The 23,316-nt window shown below is 45.3% G+C and overlaps 1 protein-coding gene across 1 annotated transcript in view; it reads right to left on the bottom strand.

Moving 5' to 3' along the window:
* Window positions 1-23,316, bottom strand: part of LOC116986581 (T-lymphocyte surface antigen Ly-9-like) — a 40,100-nt gene that overhangs the window by 11,584 nt on the left and 5,200 nt on the right. Inside the window, exon 2 of the mRNA XM_033042179.1 lies at window positions 8,848-9,165. Coding sequence (XP_032898070.1) covers window positions 8,848-9,165 — 318 coding nt within the window. The remainder of the gene's footprint in view (window positions 1-8,847; window positions 9,166-23,316) is intronic.

Raw genomic sequence — 23,316 nt, 5'->3', positions numbered from 1 at the left:
GTGTTGACCTGTGAAATATGTGCTTGCCAGCAGGAATTCTGCTCCATGTATTCTTCAATGCTCAAATGTGATAAATTGAGACACTGAGCCCACGAGGAAAACAGAGTGAAGACTCTGCACCCAGGGCTGAGGAAGGAAGTTACAGTCATCTTTATCAGTAATACATTCCATCTGTCATTGTTCCGTCCATCTTAACAGCTCATCAATATCATCCTGTAGTCTATAACTGTTGTCCTTTATGTCAACAAAATAGCCAATGTTTGTGTTATCTGTGAATTTATTAATCACGCCTCCTACGTTTACATCCAAGTTACTAATGTGTAAATAGGCTTTATGGGTCACATCACTGATCTCTATGGGACATCATTGGTTGTAATCTGTCGATCACTGAAGCAACCTTCCACCATCATTCTGCTTCCTATTATCGAGCCAATATTGTCAACTTGATCTGGGTCCTGTGGACCTTTACCTTTTGTCTAGTCTCCAATGTCAAAGATCTTATAGGTAGGCAGGTGGATTACATGCCCTAATTAATACATATTGTCACCACTTCCTAATAGGTCACAGTGGAATAAAACCAAGCTGACAATCTTTGGCTAATCCTGGCCTTTCAAAGTAATTAATCATGTCTTATTTTTTTCCAATAACTCCCCTACCTCTGATGTTAGGCCTGTAATTAATGGAGCATCCTCAATGTACTTCACTCCTAAAGTGAAGGTACACCATCAAGGACAAATGTGTATACCTTCACCAGGCACCCTGTGGCTACGTACTAAATACCGAGGAGCCTGGCCTAAGCCCAATGGCGTGCAGGATTCCAAAAAATTAGCTGTGATCTACCCTGTCCAACACCTTCTCCAAGTAGAGGGATGGAAAGGCAATGGGCAGACTTTTGGTTTAGGTTTAGGTTTATTATTGTCACGTGTACCTAGTATAATGAAAAGCTTTGTTTGATATACAAACTACACAGAAATACAACCAAGCCAAACACAAGTACAATAGGTCGAACAAAGGGACAAAACAAAGTGCCGAATATATTTATCAGCATTGTAGCACACCAGTTCCATACACAAAGTCCAATCACGGCCATGGGGTAGAGGTGAAAGGAGAGTTCCCTAGCTTATGGAAGGGTTCAGAAACTGTAAGCATCCATTTCAATTCAATTCAATTCAATATTTATTCCATCTCATTTGAACCTCAGTGAGGCTCAAACGAAACTCCGTTTCTACCGCCATACCAACAAAACAATTCCTACAAGACACACAAACAATTCAATTCACACAAACATCCATCAAGGTGAATCTCCTCCTCACTGTGATGGAAGGCAAGGTCTTTTCTCTCCCCTGTGCACCATTTTTCTCCCGATGTTGAAGCCCCAGGGGGGCGACGGTAAGTCCCACGGCCATTTAAGGTCACGCCGGGCGATGTACGGCCCCGCTCCAGGTCTAAATGAGACTGATGCCAGCTTTCGGAGACAACATAGTGAGCTACCAGTTCTGCCCACCTGCCTGTCTTTTCAATAGGGTGCGTATCCTTGGATGTTTAGCTCCCAGCTCTGACCCTCTTTCAACCACATCTCTGTGATGCCCACAATGTCATAAATACCAATTTCTAATTATGCTACCTGCTCATCGATCTTATATATACTGCCTGCATTCAAATTTAAGACCGTTGGTTCTGTGGTCACCACCCCTATTCTCACATTGGTCCCCATTTTGCCTGAACATGGACTCTTATCCCTTTATAAACTTCCTGTCCTGTTACTTCTTCTGGACGTCCTCTGAGTAGCCTCTCTTGGGCCCTCCTGGGCAACTTCATTTATACATTTCAAATTTGTTGAGCCCACTCCCCCATGGTTTAATTTAAAGCCCTATCTACAGCCCTGTTTAAGTAGTTCCACAGGATCCTGGTCTCATCATAGTTCACGTGGATTCCGTCCCATGGGAACAGCTCCCTCCTTCCCCAATACTGATGCCAGTGTCTCACGAAGTGAAACCCAATTCTCCCACCCCAATCTTTCCCACCACGTACCATACCTGCCCATACCTATGACAATAAACCCGGCTTGACTTGCCGAGAAGTTTCGAGTTTCCAGTCTGCAAAAGCAAAGCAGTCCCCAGAGGGGGAAGTGAAACACAATAAGTAATTCAGAATAAACTCACGGATTGAGACGGTGAGAGACAGCCAGAAGCAGCTGAGCAGGCACCTGATATCCATCAATATCCAGGAACCAGTGTGAGGGCACACCTGACCTGTCACGACAGACACAATGAGGAAGGGATGGGGTTCAGTAGAGCATTGGGACAGAGGACAGAGGGAGACTTCCCTCAGAGTCAACGCCCTTCCTTCTCTGGTTGTTCCGTGCAAGTGAGTAGACAATCGAGAAACGGACAGGAAGCCAGTGTGGGAGGAGGCAGATTAATATGAGAAGCCACAAAGAAAAGCAGATCAGTGCAGAATAGCTGGAGGAAGGACAGGCAGCAAGAGCACAGTCCTGAGGCTCCCATTTCAGGGGCACCAATGAGCTTCTCCTTGGTCTAGTTGCTCTCTTCTTCTCTCTTCCCACTTCTAACACAGCCCAATTGCTGCTCATTATCACAACCACCTTACATCGGAGACCTGGGGTGCAGAGTGTTGCTCAGAGACGTGGTGTGTAACAGATGTTTAAGTCGGTTCACAGACTCGGCAACTGTCTGTAACTTCTGTGGCAAGAACGAGACCGTGTACCACGTGTATATGGAGCGTGAGAGGTTGCAGCCCCTGTATGAGTATCTGAAGGGGCTGCTCCTCTGGTTCTGGTTGAATTTTAGTCCCATAATTGTGCTATTTGGGCACAAGGCAGGGAGTGGGGATAATCGATCAGGAGGGTAGGATCTCTCTGTCAGTTTGCTCCAGGTCCAGTCAATGGCCACACTAAAGTCGGCTGCCTGCCCCTCTTCTGTGGCCTATGTCTGTGCTCGCATGTCCCTGGAGAGGGAACATGTGGTGTCCACGGGGACTCTGGTGGCCTTCCGTGAACAATGACCTTCCGCATCTTTACAATGAATGCATTGTAAAGATGCCATTATTGTTTTATGATGATTGCCTGATGCAATGTGAATATTGAACGTTTTTGTACTTTCTGGTACACTGTAATATGTAATTACTGAATAAAGTCCTTGGAAGGGAAAAAAAATGTGAAGCTCCCTCTGCACTGTCTCAATGAACAATTAAACCACCACATTCTTCAAACCTGATTCGCCCTCTGACACTCACCAGGTGTGGTCTGTTTGCAGATGTTCTTCAGCCGGATCTGTGCCGTGCCTTCACTGACCGGGTTCCTGGCCTCACACCTGTACACAACGTCCCCGATCTCTGCTGTGTGATGAACCTGTATTGTCTTTCCATGTCCCACGAGGTGATGGGTGCTGTCGTTTCCCACAGCATCCCTCCACCACGTGAAGCTGATGGAGTCGCCGGATGTCACGTAGCAGGTCAGTGTGAAGTCGCAGATCTCAGTGATGTTCTCGGTCTTGATCTGTGTTCCTGACACGGGCTCTGAGGTTGAGCAGAGGGAAGAAAGATGAGTAACGGAGATACTTGTAAACCCCTCGATACCCCATAACCCGTCTCCAAGAGCCACAAGCCATGAATGAGCCGATCCCAGCTCATTTCCACCCACCAGTTTAACTCTTCCCTCCCCATTTAGTTCAGCCAGTTGTTGCTGGAGGAAGTCCAGACGTGTGATGTGCTCCTTCCCGAACACTGCCCGCACTCATCCACAAACTCTCCACTGTGTCCTGTTTATGGCTCTGTATCCTGGGAATCTCTCCAGTTCCATATCTTTTGTCACTTGTGAGTGGTCCCAGTGTTCCTTAAAAACCCGAGTGTGACCCAACTCAGACCGGCCCAGAACCTGGCCAACAGTGGCAGCCCTGGGACTGTGATGAGCATAGACCCAGACTGGGTAGCGTGCTGTGTTCCAGAGTGAATCCAGCACGTGCAGATCCTGGGTCACCTATTGTAGTAGGATCATGATTAGTTGGGCAGGTAAGCTGATGGATGATTAATGGAGTTCAGGTTTGGTCACCCTGCTACAGGAAGGATGCTGTTCGCTGGAAAGAGTGCAGGGAAGATTTACAAGAATTTGGCTGGGACGTGAGGGCCAACACTATAGGGAGAGTTTGGGCAGGCTAGGACTTTATTCTTTGGAGCACAAGGATGATCTGTTTAATATACATCTTATAGAAGTATAGTTTAGAGATACAGTGTAGAAACAGGCCCTTCAGCCCACCGAGTCCACACCGACCATCATGCACCTCCGATTTCTGGATTCTCTCCCTATTTAGAAAATAGTCTACGCCTTTATTCCTCCGAACAAAATGCATCATTCCACACTTTGCTACACTATATTCCATCTGTCACTTCTGCCCACAATCCCAAGTCCTTCTGCAGACTCCTTGCTTTCTCTACACTACCTGCCCTTCCACCTATTTTCGTATCATCTGCAAACTTGGCCACAAAGCCTTCAATCCCCTCATCCAAATCATTAATATATATACAACTAGAAGAGTAGCAGCCCCAGCACCGACCCCTGTGGAACTCCACTAGTCACTGGGAGCCAACCAGAAAAAGCCCCCTTTATTGCCGCTCTTTGTCTTCTGCCATCCTGCCAGCCTGCTATCCATGCTAGTATCTGCCCTTTGATACTGTGGGCTCTCATCTTCCTTATCAGCCTCACGTGTGGCACCTTATCAAAGGCTTTCTGAAAATCTAGGTAAACAACATCTACTGACTCTCCTTTGTCTGTCCTGCTATTTATTTCTTCAAAGAATTCCAACAAATTTGTCAAGCAAGACCTCCCCTTCACAAAGCCATGCTGGCTTCGGCTTATTTTATCATGAACTAAGCACTCCTAACCTCATCATTTATAATGGACACTAAATCTTACCAACCACCGAAGTCAGACTAACCAGCCTAGAGATCCCACTATTCTGCTGGTTTTTACACACAAAAAGAAAACGCCTTTGAAGCAAAATTTACAGCCAGATTTATCACTTCTGAGACACTTTAGATGCCAAAGGAATCAAGAAAAAACACAAATAGTGCCTCACTGAAATGCAGCGAGCAAACGCGATAATTCCCAATATTTTCAATTTCGATATCTGCACGGCCAATGTTTGCCAAGCACTTTAGCTGTTGTTGGCACTTCAGCTCTCGCTTCTCTTCATTTCGCTTCACTTTTGGAATTCTGAAGTTGGGTACATGGCTCTCACGCTTACCCCGATTTCCACAATTTTTTACAGCGCAAAAATTCAACATTTTGGCGTTTTTTAACAGGTAGGAAAGTATGCGTTTCGTGTATTAACAACATATACCGGAAGCTGCGATGTCCTCCAGATGGATTGAGCGACTCCGTGCGTCAAGCCCTATGACCCAGTGACCTTAAGTGCAACCTCCCTATTGGCAATTTTATAATCATCTAGGACCTCTCCTGTCTCTAGTGATTCTTGAAATACCACTGTCAATGCCTCCAGAATTTCTAAAGCTAACTCTTTCAGAACCCTAGGACGCAGTCCATCTGGTCCAGGTGATTTATCCACCTTCAGCCCTTTCAGCTTCCCAAGCACCTGCTCCTTAGTAATAACCACTCCACTAACTTCCACCCTCTGAGTCTCTTGGTTTCAGGCACGTTGCTGGTTTCTTCCACTGTGAAGACTGATGCAAAAAGTTATTCAACTCCCCTGCCATTTCTTTATTCCCCATTATCACTTCTCCTGCATCATTCTCTCATGGCCCAACTTCCACTTTTGCTTCTTTCTTACTCTTTATATAACTGAAAAAACTTTTGTTGTTCTCTTTTATATTTTTGGCTGGCTTACGTTCGTATTTCATCTTTTCTCCCCATATTGCCTTTTTAGTTATCTTCTTTAAAAGCTTCCCAATCCCCACTAATCTTTGCTATGTTATATCCCTTCTCTCTTAGTTTTATACCATCCTTGATTTCCCTTGTCAGCAACGGTCACCTCTTTCTCCCCCAAGAATCATTCTTCCTCTTTGGAATGAAAAGATCCTGCATCTTCCAGATTATGCCCAGAAATTCCTGCCATTGCTGTTCCGCCGTCACCCCTACTAGGGTTTCTTTCCAGTGAAATTTGGCCAGCTCCTTCTTCATGCCTCTGTAGTCCCCTTTACTCAGCTGCAATACTGACACATCCGATTCTCCCTCTTAAATTGTAGATTAAAACTTATCATGTTGTGGTTGTTACCTCCTAATGGTTCCTTTACCTTGAGTTCCCTTATCAAATCCCGTTCATTACATAACACTAAATACAGAATTGCCTTTTCCCTATTAGGCTCCAGTACAAACTGTTCCAAGAATCCATCTTGGAGGAACTCTACAAATTCCCTTTCTTGGGTCCAGTACCAACCTGATTTTCACAGTCTCTCTGCATATTGAAATCTCCCATGACCACCGTTGCATTGTCTATTTTTAAATGTCAATTTTATCTCTTGATGTAACTTGTACCCTATATCCTGACTACTGTTTGGGATCCTGCAAATAACTACCATTACTCTTTTTCCCTTATAATTTTTCAGCTCTATCCACAATGACTACATCTTCTGATCCTATGTCACCCTTTGCCAAGGACTGAATTTCATTCCTAACCAACCCCACTCCCTCTGCCCACCTTTCTGTCTTTCCGATAGGACGTACACCCTTGAATACTTGAATGGCCAAATGGCGTACTTCTACTCCTAGAAGTTATGAACATGATCAGCTGATGCCAAGTCGTAAAGACATGACAAAGTGTTCTCCAAAAGACAGAGGGGGGGGGCTGATATCTGACCATACCTCCACTAGAGGGCGCAGGTGGGGAGGAGGAGCTCATCAGGTATGAAGAGCAGGACGTTGTAAAATTATTAACCATCCTATATATAGGTTCCGAAGTTCATAAGCGATAGGAGCAGAATTAGGCCATTCGGCCCATCGTCTATTCCGCTATTCAAACATGGCTGATCTATATTTCCCTTTTAACCCCATTCTTCTGCCTTCTTCCCCTAAATCCCGTTGGAACATCGTATGCCCAGTGACAGGAAAACCTCACCAATTGCGACCCCCCTCACTCGGGGCCAGGCACGATCTTCATAGGCTTTCCTGACATCTTGGAGGCTGCAACAATGGCTGAAGGGCCAACAACCCCAGTAGTTTAAGTTGAGACTTAAAACTCATCTCTATTCCCAAGCCTTTCTTGACGTCATCTGAGCGAGGGCTATATGTAGTGATGTTTGTATTTAATCTATGAACCACTGTTGTGTAGCGTTAGTACCTCCACCAATGTAAAGCACTTTGGCCAACGAGAGTTGTTTGTTAAGTGTGCTATAGAAATAAAAGTGACTTGACTCCCCTCCCTGGTGTCCCGTCCCAGAGGTGCCCGGGGCGGCCCGGGACTTCCAGCTCGGCTCCTTCCGACACCGAAAACCTGCTGAAGATGGGCAGCTGCCGGCCCTGCTCGAAACGGGGCGACTCGGAGCCGTTGCTGCTGGAGTCGTCCTGGTCGGAGAGAGAGTCTGCTGAAGGGCGCCTGCCGGCCGTGGGCAGGCCGGGTGCTCGCTGGAGCTGCTGTTGGTGGTGCTGGCGGCAGCTGCAACCTCCTCCCCCTTCTTTGCCCAGCCCCAAGCCGAGTCATAGCAAAAGGATTTGAGTAAAGGAGCATTCATAGCAAAAGGATTTGAGTATAGGAGCAGGGAGGTTCTACTGCAGTTGTACAGGGTCTTGGTGAGACCACACATGGAGTATTGCGTACAATTTTGGTCTCCTAATCTGAGCAAGGACATTTTGCTATAGAGGGAGTACAGAGAAGATTCACCAGACTGATTCCTGGGATGTCAGGACTTTCATATGAAGAAAGACTGGATAGACTCGGTTTGTACTCGCTAGAATTTAGAAGATTGAGGGGGGATCTTATAGAAACTTACAAAATTCTTAAGGGGTTGGACAGGCTAGATGCAGGAAGATTGTTCCCGATGTTGGGGAAGTCCAGAACAAGGGGTCACAGTTTAAGGATAAGGGGGAAATCTTTTAGGACCGGGATGAGGAAAACATTTTTCACACAGAGAGTGGTGAATCTCTGGAATTCTCTGCCACAGAAGGTAGTTGAGGCCAGTTCATTGGCTATATTTAAGAGGGAATTAGATGTGGCCCTTGTGGCTAAAGGGATCAGGGGGTATGGAGAGAAGGCAGGTACAGGATACTGAGTTGGATGATCAGCCATGATCATATTGAATGGCGGTGCAGGCTCGAAGGGCCGAATGGCCTACTCCTGCACCTATTTTCTATGTTTCTATGAGTCCGGGCCAGCACCAACTCCAGGTCGGGGCTGAACGCCTCCCGCAGCGGGCACAGTCTTACGCCGCCACCCCCCTCCCCCCCCCCCTCCCCCCCCCCCCCCTCCCCCTCTTTCCCCCTTTTCCCCTCGTCCCCTCCTCCTCCTCGGGGTTGTGGATGAAGTGGCAGTGGGTGTGGGCACCGTAGGGGCAGAAGCCGGTGCTGTGCAAGGTGTTGCTTGTACTTGAGGTGGCGGCTAAGGGAGCGCAAGGGCGAACTGCCACTTGTCGCCGTAGCGGCCCATCGGGGAGCGGGTTCCTCTGGAGTTAGAGCGGGGTTGGGCTGGAGTTGGCGCTGGCTGTGGGTTCTCCGTGCTGGCGGTGAGCCTGGGGGTCGGCGTCCCGTCGTCAGGACGTCTCCTGCCGCCCCTCCGGTCTCTCTCCCCCAGCTTCCCTCCGGTCTCTCCCCCCCCCCCCCCCTCCTCCGGTCTCTCTCCCGTCCCTCCGGTCTCCTGGGACGTTCGCGGCAGTCTCACTCACCGTACACTTCCAGTCGGACTCTCGTCAAAGTTTCATCACCTGAACTTGTAACAACAACCACCTCGTAAACACCAGCGTCCTTTCGCCGCAGATCACGGATTTCCAGGCTGAAGTTCCCGCAGTGAAGAGTTACCCGTCCCATGTAATTGGCGTTCTTGTACTCAATATTCCCATTCCTGTATACCGCTATCTTTAATCTGGGTGATGTCCTCCTCCACACAACTTCCTCAACATCCGGTGCGACTGTGATCCCAGCAGGTAAGGAGACCGAGTGGCCCAGAGCTCCGATCACGTTGCCAGCGGCGGCCCCAGTCCCAGCTGAGGAGACAAGAGAGGCGGTCAGCAGGAGAGCTCAGAGACTGGAGGAGGAATCGGAGCTGGGAGAATCACAGAGCACAGGAGCAGGCCATGCGGCCCATCGTCTGGCTCCCGGCTCTGTTAGAGACCGGGCCCACAGTTCCTACATCAACAACGTGAGCCCACGAGGGAAACAGAGTGAAGACTCTGCACCCGGGGCTGATGAAGGAAGTTACAGCCTGCAGCCAGATATCGATGGGTCAGGGCGGCACAGACATGGCAAATGGAACCCAGTCCGGAGAAGGGTGCACGTGGCAAATACAGAGTAAAAGAGAGGGGGTGGGCGGTGTGGGGACTAGAAGGAGCTTAGAGCGGGCACTTGGGGTGTACAGATCCGTGAAGATGGATGTACAGGCCAATAGGCAGAGGGGCTGCTTTCCTTTAGTCGTGGCTCGTAGGGTAAGAACTGGAGATGATAGTGCTGTAACTGTGCCCAACAGTAGTTAGACCCAGCCTGACCCTGCGGACAGAACTGGGCAAAGATACTAGAGCAAGCCTTATATGATGTTTGTTCAAGAAGGAACTGCAGATGCTGGAAGATCGAAGGTACACAAAAATGCTGGAGAAACTCAGCGGGTGCAGCAGCATCTATGGAGCGAAGGAAATAGGCGACGTTTTGGGCCGAAACCCTTCTTCAGACATAAAGCCTTATATGATCTTTTGTTCTGGGCACCCCCACCCAGGAGAGATGGGTCACACTGGAGAGAGTGCAGAAAGATTTAACAGGACGTCCCCGGGACTGGAACAGTCGCTGTGAGGAAAAATCGTAGAGGCTGTGGTTTTTTGCTGTGGAACAGCGGTTGCTGAGGGGGACGATCGAGGGGATATGAAGTGATGAGGGACCTGAACAGAGTAAATGGGATGGAGCATTTCGCATAATAGAAGCAGAGAACAAGGCCAGAAATTTACTGGAACTGGGGAAGGTTGAGAGTGGGGAGGAGGGAAGGTGTGAACCCAGAGGGTGTTTCCTTTTAAGATAGACACAAAATGCTGGAGTATCTCAGCAGGACAGGTAGCATTTCTGGAGAGAAGGAATGGGTGATGTTTCGGGTCAAGGCTTCAGACTGACTGTTTCCCTATACTCCCCAGAGCCCTACCATTCACGGTGTTTCCCCTACTTTTTTTACTCCTCTCACAATGCATTGCATCATCTTTATTAGTGATACATCCATCTGTCATTGTTCCATCCCTTATAAGCTCATCAATATCATCCTGTAGTCTCCAGCTGTTGTCCTTTATGTCAACACAATAACCAATGTTTGTGTTATCTGTGTGCAGAATTCCAAAAAGTTTTTTTTGTTTTGTTTAATTAAAAATGTTATTTACAGCTTTATTATTAACATTATAACCTAAACTATGAAAATGAAAAAAGAAAACAAGAAGAAAACAAGAAAGAAAAAAAATAGATAGTGAAAAGATAGATCGAAAAAGTACAAAAGAAAGTCCCCTAAACTACCAAAGTAGTGTGGCAGAAAGATATAGAAATAAGAAAAAAGAAAAAGAAAGGTGGAGATATACCTTGCCCCTCGTCAACCCCGCCCACCTCATCCAACCCAGCATCGGATTTAAATTTAAATTTTTGTTGCATCATGCTATTGTTGTAAGATTCGGTAAAGGGTGTCCATGTCTTAAGAAATTGATCTGTTTTTTCCGCCAAGACAAGCCTAATGTTTTCCAAATGTAGTGTCTCAGACATGTTTGTGAACCACATCTTCACTGTAGGGACTGTTGTGCCTGTTTCCAAAATTTAAGTATTAATTTTTTCGCCGTTATCAGGCCATAGTTAAGGAAACGTCTTTGAAATATCGTTAGCTCAGAACAGGCCTCAGACATACCTAGTGTGATCAATTTTATGTCGTGATCCAATTTAGTTTAAAGTATTTTAGAAAATATATCAAAAATTTCCCTCCAGAAGTTTTGTAATTTTGTCCAGGAATCAAAAGAATGGGTTATGGTTGCTTCTTAGAGGAGACATTTATCACAGATAGGAGAGACATTTGGGAAGATCTTGTTCAATTTAGACTTTGAATAATAGAGTCTATGCAGTATTTTAAATTGTACTAGTGTGTGCCTAACATTAAGAGAACAGTAATGCATACAGTGGCTTGCAAAAGTATTCATACCCCTTGAACTTTTCCACATTTTGTCACGTTACAACCACAAACGTAAATGTATTTTATTGGTATTTTATGTGATAGACCAACACAAAGTGGCGCATAATTGTGAAGTGGAAGGAAAATGATACATGGTTTTCAAATTTTTTTACAAATAAAAAACTGAAAAGTGTGGCGTGCAAAAGTATTCAGCCCCCTTTACTCTGATACCCCTAAATAAAATCCAGTGCAACCAATTGCTTTCAGAAGTCACCGAATTAGTAAATAGAGTCCACTTGTGTGTAATCTAATCTCAGTATAAATACAGCTGTTCTGTGAAGGCCTCAGAGGTTTGTTAGAGAACATTAGTGAACAAACAGCATCATGAAGCCCAAGGAACACACCAGACAGGTCAGGGATAAAGTTGTGGAGAAGTTTAAAGTAGGGTTAGGTTATAAAAAAATATCCCAAGCTTTGAACATCTCACGGAGCACTGTTCAATCCATCATCCGAAAATGGAAAGAGTATGGCACAACTGCAAACCTACCAAGACATGGCCGTCCACCTAAACTGACAGGCCGGGCAAGGAGAGCATTGATCAGAGAAGCAGCCATGGTAACTCTGGAGGAGCTGCAGAGATCCACAGCTCAGGCGGGAGAATCTGTCCACAGGACAACTATTAATTGTGCACTCCACAAATCGGGCCTTTATGGAAGAGTGGCAAGAAGAAAGCCATTGTTGAAAAAAAGCCATAAGAAGTCCCGTTTGCAGTTTGCCACAAGCCATGTGGGGGACACAGCAAACATGTGGAGGAAGGTGCTCTGGTCAGATGAGACCAAAATTGATGTTTTTGGCCTAATTGCAAAACGCTATGTGTGGCGGAAAACTAACACTGCACATCACCCTGAACACACCATCCCCACTGTGAAACATGGTGGTGGCAGCATCATGCTGTGGGGATGCTTTTCTTCAGCAGGGACAGGGAAGCTGGTCAGAGTTGATGGGAAGATGGATGGAGCCAAATACAGGGCAATCTTGGAAGAAAACCTGTTAGAGTCTGCAAATTTAGAGTCTTCTACTTCTACAGGTGCACAGTCGAGAGCATACTCACCGGTTGCATCGTGGCTTGGTTCGGAAATTTGAGCGCCCTGGAGAGGAAAAGATTACAAAAAGTAGTAAACACTGCCCAGTCCATCATCGGCTCTGACCTTCCTTCCATCGAGGGGATTTATCGCAGTCGCTGCCTCAAAAAGGCTGGCAGTATCATCAAAGACCCACACCATCCTGGCCACACACTGATCTCCCTGCTACCTTCAGGTAGAAGGTACAGGAGCCTGAAGACTGCAACAACCAGGTTCAGGAATAGCTACTTCCCCTCAGCCATCAGGTTATTAAACCTGGCTCGGACAAAACTCTGATTATTAGCAACCACTTTCTGTTATTTGCACTACCAGTTTATTTATTCATGTGTGTATATATTTATATCATGGTATATGGACACATTTATCTGTTTTGTAGTAAATGCCTACTATTTTCTGTGTGCTTAAGCAAAGCAAGAATTTCATTGTCCTATACAGGGACACATGACAATAAACTCACTTGAACTTGAAAAGACTTGAGACTGGGGCGGAGGTTCACCTTCCAGCAGGACAATGACCCTAAACATACAGCCAGAGCTACAATGGAATGGTTTAGATCAAAGCATATTCATGTGTTAGAATGGCCCAGTCAAAGTCCAGACCTAAATCCAATTGAGAATCTCTGGCAAGACTTGAAAATTGCTGTTCACAGACGCTCTCCATCCGATCTGACTGAGCTTGAGCTATTTTGCAAAGAAGAATGGGCAAACATTTCAGTCTCTAGATGTGCAAAGCTGGTAGAGACATACCCCCAAAAGACTTGCAGCTGTAATTGCAGCGAAAGGTGGTTCTACAAAGTATTGACTCAGGGGGGCTGAATACTTTTGCACGACACACTTTTCAGTTTTTTATTTTAAAAATATTTGAAAACCATGTATCATTTTCCTTCCACTTCACAATTATGCACCACTTTGTGTTGGTCTATCACATAAAATCCCAATAAAATACATTTACATTTGTGGTTGTAACGTGACAAAATGTGGAAAAGTTCAAGGGGTATGAAAACTTTTGCAAGCCACTGTATATAGAAGACTTTCCTCCCAACTATCCTTTGAAATTGTTGAACCCAATTCGTCTTCCCAAGCTCGCCTAATTATTTTGGACGATGGGATATGTAGATTTAAAAGGGTATTATAGAAGTACGATATTAACTTATTTGAATCCGCCTTTCTGTTCATGCATTCATCTAGTATATCTGGACCCATGGAGTGACAATCTTTCGTGTGTATTTTCACATAGTCTCCTATTTGAAGATATCTGAAGTAATGACTACATTTCAAATGATATTTCAACTGTAATTCTTGAAACGAGAGGAAAGTCCCCATCTCATAAAGGTCTCCCAGCTTTTGAATTCCTAAGCTTTCCCATTGTACAAACGCCTTGTCTAAAGTAAACGGTTTAAACAAGGGATTATTGGAGATTGGTAAGAGGAGAGATCAATTTCTCAATTTAAGGGTTGATTTCAACTGCTTCCAGATTCGTAAAGTGCTAGAGTTGGATGATCAGCCATGATCATATTGAATGGCGGTGCAGGCTCGAAGGGCCGAATGGCCTACTCCTGCACCTATTTTCTATGTTTCTATGGATTATCGGATTTTTCGATTTCTTCAGATGTATTGGAGAGAGAAGAATCGCGCCTATATTGAAAGGCAAACAATCTTCCCTCTCCATTTTTATCCAGTTTACTTGTTGGCATGCATCGTCCATCCAGTAGATTACATTTTTAATATTAGTTGCCCAGTAATAGAGAATAAAATTAGGGAGAGCCAGTCCACCGATTTCTTTAGGTTTACATAAATGTCGTTTGTGAATTCTGTGAGTTTTATAATCCCTGATAAAGTTTGTAATCACAGAGTCGAGTTATTTAAAAAAATTTTAGGGAGGAAAATCGGTATTGATTGAAATAGGTACAGGAGTTGTCGAAGGGAAACCATCTTTATGGCATTTACTCTACCCATAAGGGAAATCGGAAGTGTTTTCCAAAATTGAATAAGGGGATTTAATTTGGTGATTCATGGTGGAAAATTTGCTTGAAATAAGGAAGGATATTTTCTAGTCACATAGACTCCAAGATATTTAAATTTTTCCGTAGCAATTCTAAAGGGAAATTTTAGGAGGTATGAAGAGTCTTGAGGTTTTATCGGCATAATTTAACTTTTGTTCCAGTTTATTCTATACCCTGAGAAGGAGCCGAATTATTCTATGAGATTTAGTATATTTGGGATACTGACTTGGGAATTGATAATATAGAATGGTACATCATCTGCAAATAACAAAATCTTATTATTAGTACATTTAGTATTATAGCCATGAATGCTCGGATGTTTTCTTATACTTTCAGCTAAGGGTTCTATAGCAGGGGCAAATAACATTGGTGATAATGCACACCCTTGTCTATTGCCCTTGGATAATTGAAATTTAGGTGAGATAGTTTGATTAGTCAGTATTCTGGCAGTCAGATTGTTATATAACAACTTTATCCATGAAATAAAAATTTCTCCTAGGAATTTTTGCAAGAGATATTCCCATCCTACTTAGTAAAATGCTTTTTCTGCATCTAAGGAAATAATTGATAAGTCTTCATTTATCGTTCTGTGTGAGTACATTATATTAAACAAGCGTCTCAAGTTATTGAACGAATGTCTCTTGGATATAAACCCAGTTTGATCAGAGTGTATTAATTTACTAACGTACTTACTTAGTCTTCTTGGCAGGGTTTTAGCTAATATTTTCTGGTCTGTATTTAAAAAAGCTATTGCTCTATATGATCCTGGATCTTCAAGATCTTCATCTTTTGTGGGTATCAGTGTAATAGTTGATTCGGCTAAAGTTTGTGGTAATGTCTGTTCTTTAAATGCGTGTATATAAAGAGCATGTAAGCGAGGAGAAATTAATTCATGATTTTTTTAAAATTCGTTACTGAACCCATCTGGGCCTGGCGTTTTACCATTATTCAGTGATTTTATTAAATAACGGTAAAACGCCAGGCCTCTTCAATATCTTTTACTGTAATCTGCGCTCCTAATTCTTCGCGTTCCGCCACATTGAGTGACAGAAGATTGCAATTGTCAAGGAAGTTTTTAATCTTTATAGTTTCTACTGAAGTTTTAGATGTGTATACATTTTGATAGAATTAAAAAAATCTTTCATTGATATCTTTATGGAGTGTGAGCAGCTCACCTTTTTCTGATCTAATTTTTTGGATGGTGTGATCTTTTTCCATTTTTCTGTGCTGACGTGCCAGGAGTTTATGCAGTTTCATAGCAAAAGGATTTGAGTATAGGAGCAGGGAGGTTCTACTGCAGTTGTACAGGGTCTTGGTGAGACCACACCTGGAGTATTGCATACAGTTTTGGTATTAATCTGAGGAAGGACATTCTTGCCATAGAGGGAGTATGGAGAAGGTTCACCAGACTGATTCCTGAGATGTCAGGACTTTCATATGAAGAAAGACTGGATAGACTTGGCTTGTACTCGCTAGAATTTAGAAGATTGAGGGGGGATCTTATAGAAACTTACAAAATTCTTAAGGGGTTGGACAGGCTAGATGCAGTAAGATTGTTCCCGATGTTGGGGAAGTCCAGAACAAGGGGTCACAGTTTAAAGATAAAGGGGAAATCTTTTAGGGCTGAAATGAGAAAAACATATTTTACGCAGAGAGTGGTGAATCTCTGTAATTCTCTGCCACAGAATGTAGTTGAGGCCAGTTCATTGGTTATATTTAAGAGGGAGTTAGATGTGGCCCTTGTGGCTAAAGGGATCAGGAGGTATGGAGAGAAAGCAGGTACAGGAGACTGAGTTGGATGATCAGCCGTGATCATATTGAATGGCGGTGCAGGCTTGAAGGGCCAAATGGCCTATTCCTGCACCTATTTTCTGTTTCTATGTTTCTACGTCACCAAATTCAAAGTTTTTGCTTAGTGTATTGAAATAACTTAATAAGTCTTGCAGAAATAATTTGATTTAACTTGAATTTTAATACTGCTATCTTATTGTGTTTGTCAATAGAGGGATCGGTAGCATTTTCTAAATCAAGCTGTCTAATCTGTTCCTCTAATTCCAATTGTTCCGACCGTTTTATTAAATTTTAATACGTTTGATATGAGATAATAGAACCTCTGACAAAGGCCTTAAAAGATTCCCATAATAAAGAGGCCGAAATACCAGGTGTGTCATTTGTCTCATAAAATAGTTCCATCTGTTGCTTCAAATGTTCACAGGGCAACTTCATTTATACATTTCAAATTTGTTGATCCCACTCCCCCACGGTTTAATTTAAAGCCCTCTCTACAGCCCTGTTTAAGCAATTCCACAGAATCCTGGTCCCATCATGGTTCACATGGATTCCGTCATATGGGAACAGCTCCCTCCTTCCCCAATACTGATGCCAGTGTCTCACAAAGTGAAACCCAATTCTCCCACACCAATCTTTCCCACCATGTACCATACCTTATGACAATAAACCCGGCTTGACTTGCTGAGAAGTTTCGAGTTTCCAGTCTGCAAAAGCAAAGCAGTCCCCAGAGGTTAAGTGAAATACAATAACTAAATCAGAATAAACTCACGGATTGAGATGGGGAGAGATAGCCAGAAGCAGCTGAGCAGGCACCTGATGTCCATCAGTATCCAGGAACCAGTGTGAGGGCACACCTGACTTGTCACGACAGACACAATGAGGAAGGGATGGGGTTCAGTAGAGCATTGGGAGAGAGGACAGACTTCCCTCAAAGTCAACGCCCTCCTACTCTGCTTGTTCCGTGCAAGTGAGTAGACAATTGAGAGATGGACAGGAAGCCAGTGTGGGAGGAGGCAGATTAATATGAGAAGCCACAAAGCAAAGCAGAGTGCTGCAGAATAGCTGGAGGAAGGACAGGCAACAAGAGCACAGTCCTGAGGCTCCCACTTCAGGGGCACCAATGAGTTTCTCCTTGGTCTAGTTCATCTCCCCTTCTCTCTTCCCAATTCTAACACAGCCCAATTGTTGCTCATTATCTCAACTACCTCAAAAGGAGTAAGACTAACGTCTCTCTGTCCCTCTCTCTCTTTGGATGATATTTGTGCACACTGGTGTCTCTCAGCCCCTTTCACTCAGGGGAATATCTGTACACTGACTGGTGTGTCTCAATCCCTCCCTGAAGGTGATATCTACACTTTCCCTCAATCCCTCTCTCCAGGGGCATCTACATGGGTCCCCAGGTTAACACAGATTCTGTTCCTCAGAACTCTATCGGTTGGAAATGATCATCAATGGTGTGTGGGAGAGAAACAGCTGTGACTGGAGAGCTAGAAGGCATGGGGTAAATGGCTACTAGTTGCCTTCACTGACTTAGCGAGTGAGTAGGTAATTCTGCTCAGCGCTCCCAGCTATGGTTGGATCAACCCAGCCCACGATTGCAGAGGCTTGGGGGTGGGTGGTGGCAGAGGGCATGTGGGGATGTCCTGTGCCCACCTGACAGAAGGTGCCTGCAGTAGCCGGCAAATCCATCCTCATCCACCCCGGCGGTCACACTAATGGGCTGTCCATGTCGGGCATTTGAAACGCGAGGAGGGCTAGCATCTGTACCTGTACACTGACTCATGACTGTCTCTGGAGCCACAGGAGATGAGAAAGGTCCTCCATGAACATTTCTCCAATGTTTTTACCATGGAGAAAGACATAAAGACTAGGTTTCATGGAAAGGTTAATGGAGAAGTCTTGGGGTTAGTCTGCTTACAGTAGAGGAGGCGCTGAACATGCTAAATCATATGAAGGTAGATAAAATTCCATGGCCTGATCAGATTTACTCAAGAACACTACAGGAAGTAAGAGAAGAATTTATGGGACCCCCGACTGAGATACATGAGTGAGGTACCAGAAGATTGCACAGTGGTTGACGTTGTGCCTTTGAGAAAAGTCTGCGACGTATATAGTAAGCCTCACATCTATGGTAGGTAAGTTACTGGAGGGAATTCAGAGGGATAAGACTGGATACTGGAGTGGATTCAGAGGCATTATTTGGAAAGATGGGTTGATTAGTGATGGTCAGCGTGTCCACAGAAACATAGAAATTAGGTGCAGGAGTAGGCCATTCGGCCCTTCGAGCCTGCACCGCCATTCAATATCATGGCTGATCATCCAACTCAGTATCCCGTACCTGCCTTCTCTCCATACCCTCTGATCCCCTTAGACACAAGGACCACATCTAACTCCCTCTTAAATATAGCCAATGAACTGGCCTCAACTACCCTCTGTGGCAGAGAGTGCCAGAGATTCACCACTCTGTGTGAAAAAAGTTTTTCTCATCTCAGTTTTAAAGGATTTCCCCCTTATCCTTAAGCTGTGACCCCTTGTCCTGGACTTCCCCAACATCGGGAACAATCTTCCTGCATCTAGCCTGTCCAACCCCTTAAGAATTTTGTAAGTTTCTATAAGATCCCCTCTCAATCTCCTAAATTCTAGAGAGTATAAACCAAGTCTATTCAGTCTTTCTTCATAAGACAGTCCTGACATCCCAGGAAGCAGTCTGGTGAACCTTCTCTGCACTCCCTCTATGGCAATAATGTCCTTCCTCAGATTTGGAGACCAAAACTGTACGCAATACTCCAGGTGTGGTCTCATCAAGACCCTGTACAACTGCAGTAGAACCTCCCTGCTCCTATACTCAAATCCTTTTGCTATGAAAGCTAACATACCATTCGCTTTCTTCACTGCCTGCTGCACCTGCATGCCTACTTTCAATGACTGGTGTACCATGACACCCAAGTCTCGCTGCATATCCCCTTTTCCTAATCGGCCACCATTTCGGTAGGGGGCGCTGCACTGGCAGCAGCCTGTCGGCAGCGTGTCCGTCTTTTTTCAACTTTTTTTATTTTTTTTAGTATGTTTAAAAGTCTGTTTTTAATGTTTCTTTGTGTGTTATGTGTGGGGGGTGGTGTGGGGGGGGGGTGAGGGGGAAACCGTTTCGGCCGCCTCTTCCATGGAGAGGCGACTTTTTCAGGTCGCCTCACCCGTGGCCTAACAGCAAGGATCGGCGCGGACTTTCCCGGAGACGCGCCCGGAGCTTCAGCGGCGGGCGCAGCGTGGACTCTCGGCGCGGAGCGGGTGAGACCTCGCTGGAGGGGAGCGCTCCGTTACGCTGGCCCGCGGCAGCCGGCAGCCTGAAGCCGCAGTCTGCAGAACTCCAGCTGGTGCGGCGTCTACAGCCCGGGATCTCACGTTGGGGACCCGGGTGGAAGAAGAAGCTTCCACCGCCGGCCCGCGGCCATCTTCTACCGCGGGCGCGGTATGGACTTAACATCACCCCTGGAGGGGAGCTTCGACCGCCGGCCCTGCAGACTGTGGTGCTTCTGGCTGCGGCACGGCAGGTACTTTAAAACTTTGACCGCCGGCCTGCGGTCTACACCAGCCTGAAGCCGCGGTCTCTGGCTGGGAAGAGCCGATCCTGGACTCACCTTGACTTTGACTTTGTCCCTTACCATCTGGACGCCCGCAGCAACGGCTGTGGAGGGTGGAGGTCCCGACCACGGGGGAAAATGGAGGAGGACTGGCCAATCTCTGTGCCTTCCACCACAGTGATGAATGCTGTGGTGGATGTTTGTGTAAATGTTTTATTGTGGTTGTGTTCTTTATTACTGTACCGCTGCTGGCAACCCAAATACCACCGACCTTGGTTGTGTGGCAATTAAATTATATCAAAATTAAATTATATCAATTTAGATAATAGTCTGCTTGCCTGTTTTTGCCACCAAAATGGATAACCTCACATTTATCCACATTATACTGCATCTGCCAAACATTTGCCCACTCACCCAGCCTATCCAAGTCACCTTGCAGTCTCCTAGCATCCTCCTCACAGCTAACACTGCCCCCAGCTTAGTGTCATCCGCAAACTTGGAGATATTGCCTTCAATTCCCTCATCCAGATCATTAATATATATTGTAAATAGCTGGGGTCCCAGCACTGAGCCTTGCGGTACCCCACTAGTCACTGCCCGCCATTGTGAAAAGGACCCGTTTACTCCTACTCTTTGCTTCCTGTTTGCCAGCCAGTTCTCTATCCACATCAATAATGAACCCCCAATGCCATGTGCTTTAAGTTTGTATACTAATCTCTTATGTGGGACCTTGTCGAAAGCCTTCTGGAAGTCCAGATACACCACATCCACTGGTTCTCCCCTAACCACGCTACTAGTTACATCCTCGAAAAATTCTATAAGATTCGTCAGACATGATTTATCTTTCGTAAATCCATGCTGACTTTGTCCAATGATTTCACCACTTTCCAAATGTGCTGCTATCCCATCTTTAATAACTGACTCTAGCAGTTTCCCCACTACCAATGTTAGACTAACTGATCTGTAATTCCCCGTTTTCTCTCTCCCTCCCTTCTTAACAAGTGGGGTTACGTTTGCTACCCGCCAATCCTCAGGAACTACTCCAGAATCTAAAGAATTTTGAAAGATTATTACTAATGCATCCACTATATCTGGATCTACTTCCTTAAGTACTCTGGGATGCAGCCTATCTGGCCCTGGGGATTTATCGGCCTTTAATCCATTCAATTTACCCAACACCACTTCCCGACTAACCTGGATTTCACTTAATTCCTCCAACTCCTTTGACCCGCGGTCCCCTGCTATTTCCGGCAGATTATTTATGTCTTCCTTAGTGAAGACGGAACCAAAGTAGTTATTCAATTGGTATGCCATATCCTTGTTCCCCATACTCAACTCATCTGTTTCTGACTGCAAAGGACCTACATTTGTTTTAACTAATCTCTTTCTTTTCACATATCTATAAAAACTTTTGCAGTCAGTTTTTATGTTCCCTGCCAGTTTTCTTTCATAATCTATTTTTCCTTTCCTAATTAAGCCCTTTGTCCTCCTCTGCTGGTCTCTGAATTTCTCCCAGTCCTCTGATATGCTGCTTTTTCTGGCTAATTTGTACACATCATCCTTCGCTTTGATACTATCCCTGATTTCCCTTGTTATCCACGGATGCACTACCTTCCCTGATTTATTCTTTTGCCAAACTGGGATGAACAATTTTTGTAGTTCATCCATGCAGTCTTTAAATGTCTTCCATTGCATATCCACCGTCAACCCTTTTAGAATTAATTGCCAGTCAATCTTGGCCAATTCACGTCTCATACCCTCAAAGTTACCTTTCTTTAAGTTCAGAACCATTGTTTCTGAATTAACAATGTCATTCTCCATCCTAATGAAGAACTCAACCATATTATGGTCACTCTTGCCCAAGGGGGCACGTACAACTAGACTGCTAACTAACCCTTCCTCATTACGCAATACCCAGTCTAAAATAGCCTGCTCTCTCGTTGGTTCCTCCACATGTTGATTTAGATAACTATCCCGCATACATTCCAAGAAATCCTCTTCCTCAGCACACCTGCCAATTTGATTCACCCAATCTATATGTAGATTGAAGTCACCCATTATAACTGTTTTGCCTTTGTCGCACGTATTTCTAATTTCCTGTTTGATACCATCTCCAACTTCACTACTACTGTTAGGTGGCCTGTACACAACACCCACCAGTGTTTTCTGCCCCTTAGTGTTTCGCAGCTCTACCCATACCGATTCCACATCCTCCAAACTAATGTCCTTCCTTTCCATTGCGTTAATCTCCTCTCTAACCAGCAACGCTACTCCACCTCCTTTTCCTTTCTCTCTATCCCTCCTGGATATTGAATATCCCTGGATGTTCAGCTCCCAGCCTTGGTCACCCTGGAGCCATGTCTCCGTGATCCCAACTATATCATAATGGCTATCTGCACTCATCCACCTTATTACAAATACTCCTTGCATTGAGACACAAAACCTTCAGGCTTGTTTTTACAACACTCTTACCCCTTATACAATTATGTTGAAAAGTGACCCTTTTTGATTTTTGCCCTGGTTTTGTCTGCCTGCCACTTTTCCTTTTCACCTTGCTACCTATTGCTTCTACCCTCAGTTTACACCCCCCTGCCTCTCTGCTCTTGTACCCATCCCCCTGCCACATTAGTTTAAATCCTCCCCGACAGCACTAGCAAACACTCCCCCAAGGACATTGGTTCCATGCCAGCCCAGGTGCAGACCGCCCTGTTTGTACTGGTCCCACCTCCCCCAGAACTGGTTCCAATGTCCTAAAAATTTGAATCCCTCCCCCTTGCACCATTTTTCAAGCCACGTATTCATCTGCAATATCCTCCTATTTCTACTCTGACTGGCCCGTGGTACTGGTAGTAATCCAGAGATTATTACCTTTGAGGTCCTACTTTTAAGTTTATCTCCTAGCTCCCTAAATTCATCTTGTAGGACCTCATCCCTTTTTTTACCTATATCGATGGTGCCAATATGCACCACGACAACTGGCTGTTCACCCTCCCCCTCCAGAATGTTCTGCAGCCGTTCAGTGACATCCCTGACCCTTGCACCAGGGAGGCAACATACCATCCTGAAGTCTCGTTTGCGGCCGCAGAAACGCCTATCTATTCCCCCGACAATTGAATCCCCTATTACTATTGCCCTTCCACTCTTTTCCCCCCCCCTCATGTGCTGCAGAGCCACCCATGGTGCCATGAACTTGGCTGCTGCTGCATTCCCCTGATGAGCCATCTCCCTCAACAGTATCCAAAATGGTATACCTGTTTAGGAGGGAGATGACCGCTGGGGACTCCTGCACTACCTGCCTACTGCTTTGCTGGCTATTGGCCACCCGTTCACTTTCTGTCCTCTTACCTTTTACCTGCGGTGTGACCAACTCGCTGTACGTGCTATCCACGACTTTCTCAGCATCGTGGATGCTCCAGTATGAATCCAGCCGCAGTTCCAATCGTTCAATGCGGTCTGCCAGGAGCTGCAGCTGTGGGAGATCGTGCATGGGAGATCGTGTCTCGTGA

The sequence above is a fragment of the Amblyraja radiata genome, chromosome 24 (genome assembly GCF_010909765.2).
Source record: "Amblyraja radiata isolate CabotCenter1 chromosome 24, sAmbRad1.1.pri, whole genome shotgun sequence".
In the NCBI taxonomy this organism is placed as follows: Eukaryota; Metazoa; Chordata; class Chondrichthyes; order Rajiformes; family Rajidae; genus Amblyraja; species Amblyraja radiata.
Note: the sequence above shows the minus strand (reverse complement) of the source record. Positions and strands in the feature narration are given on the sequence as shown.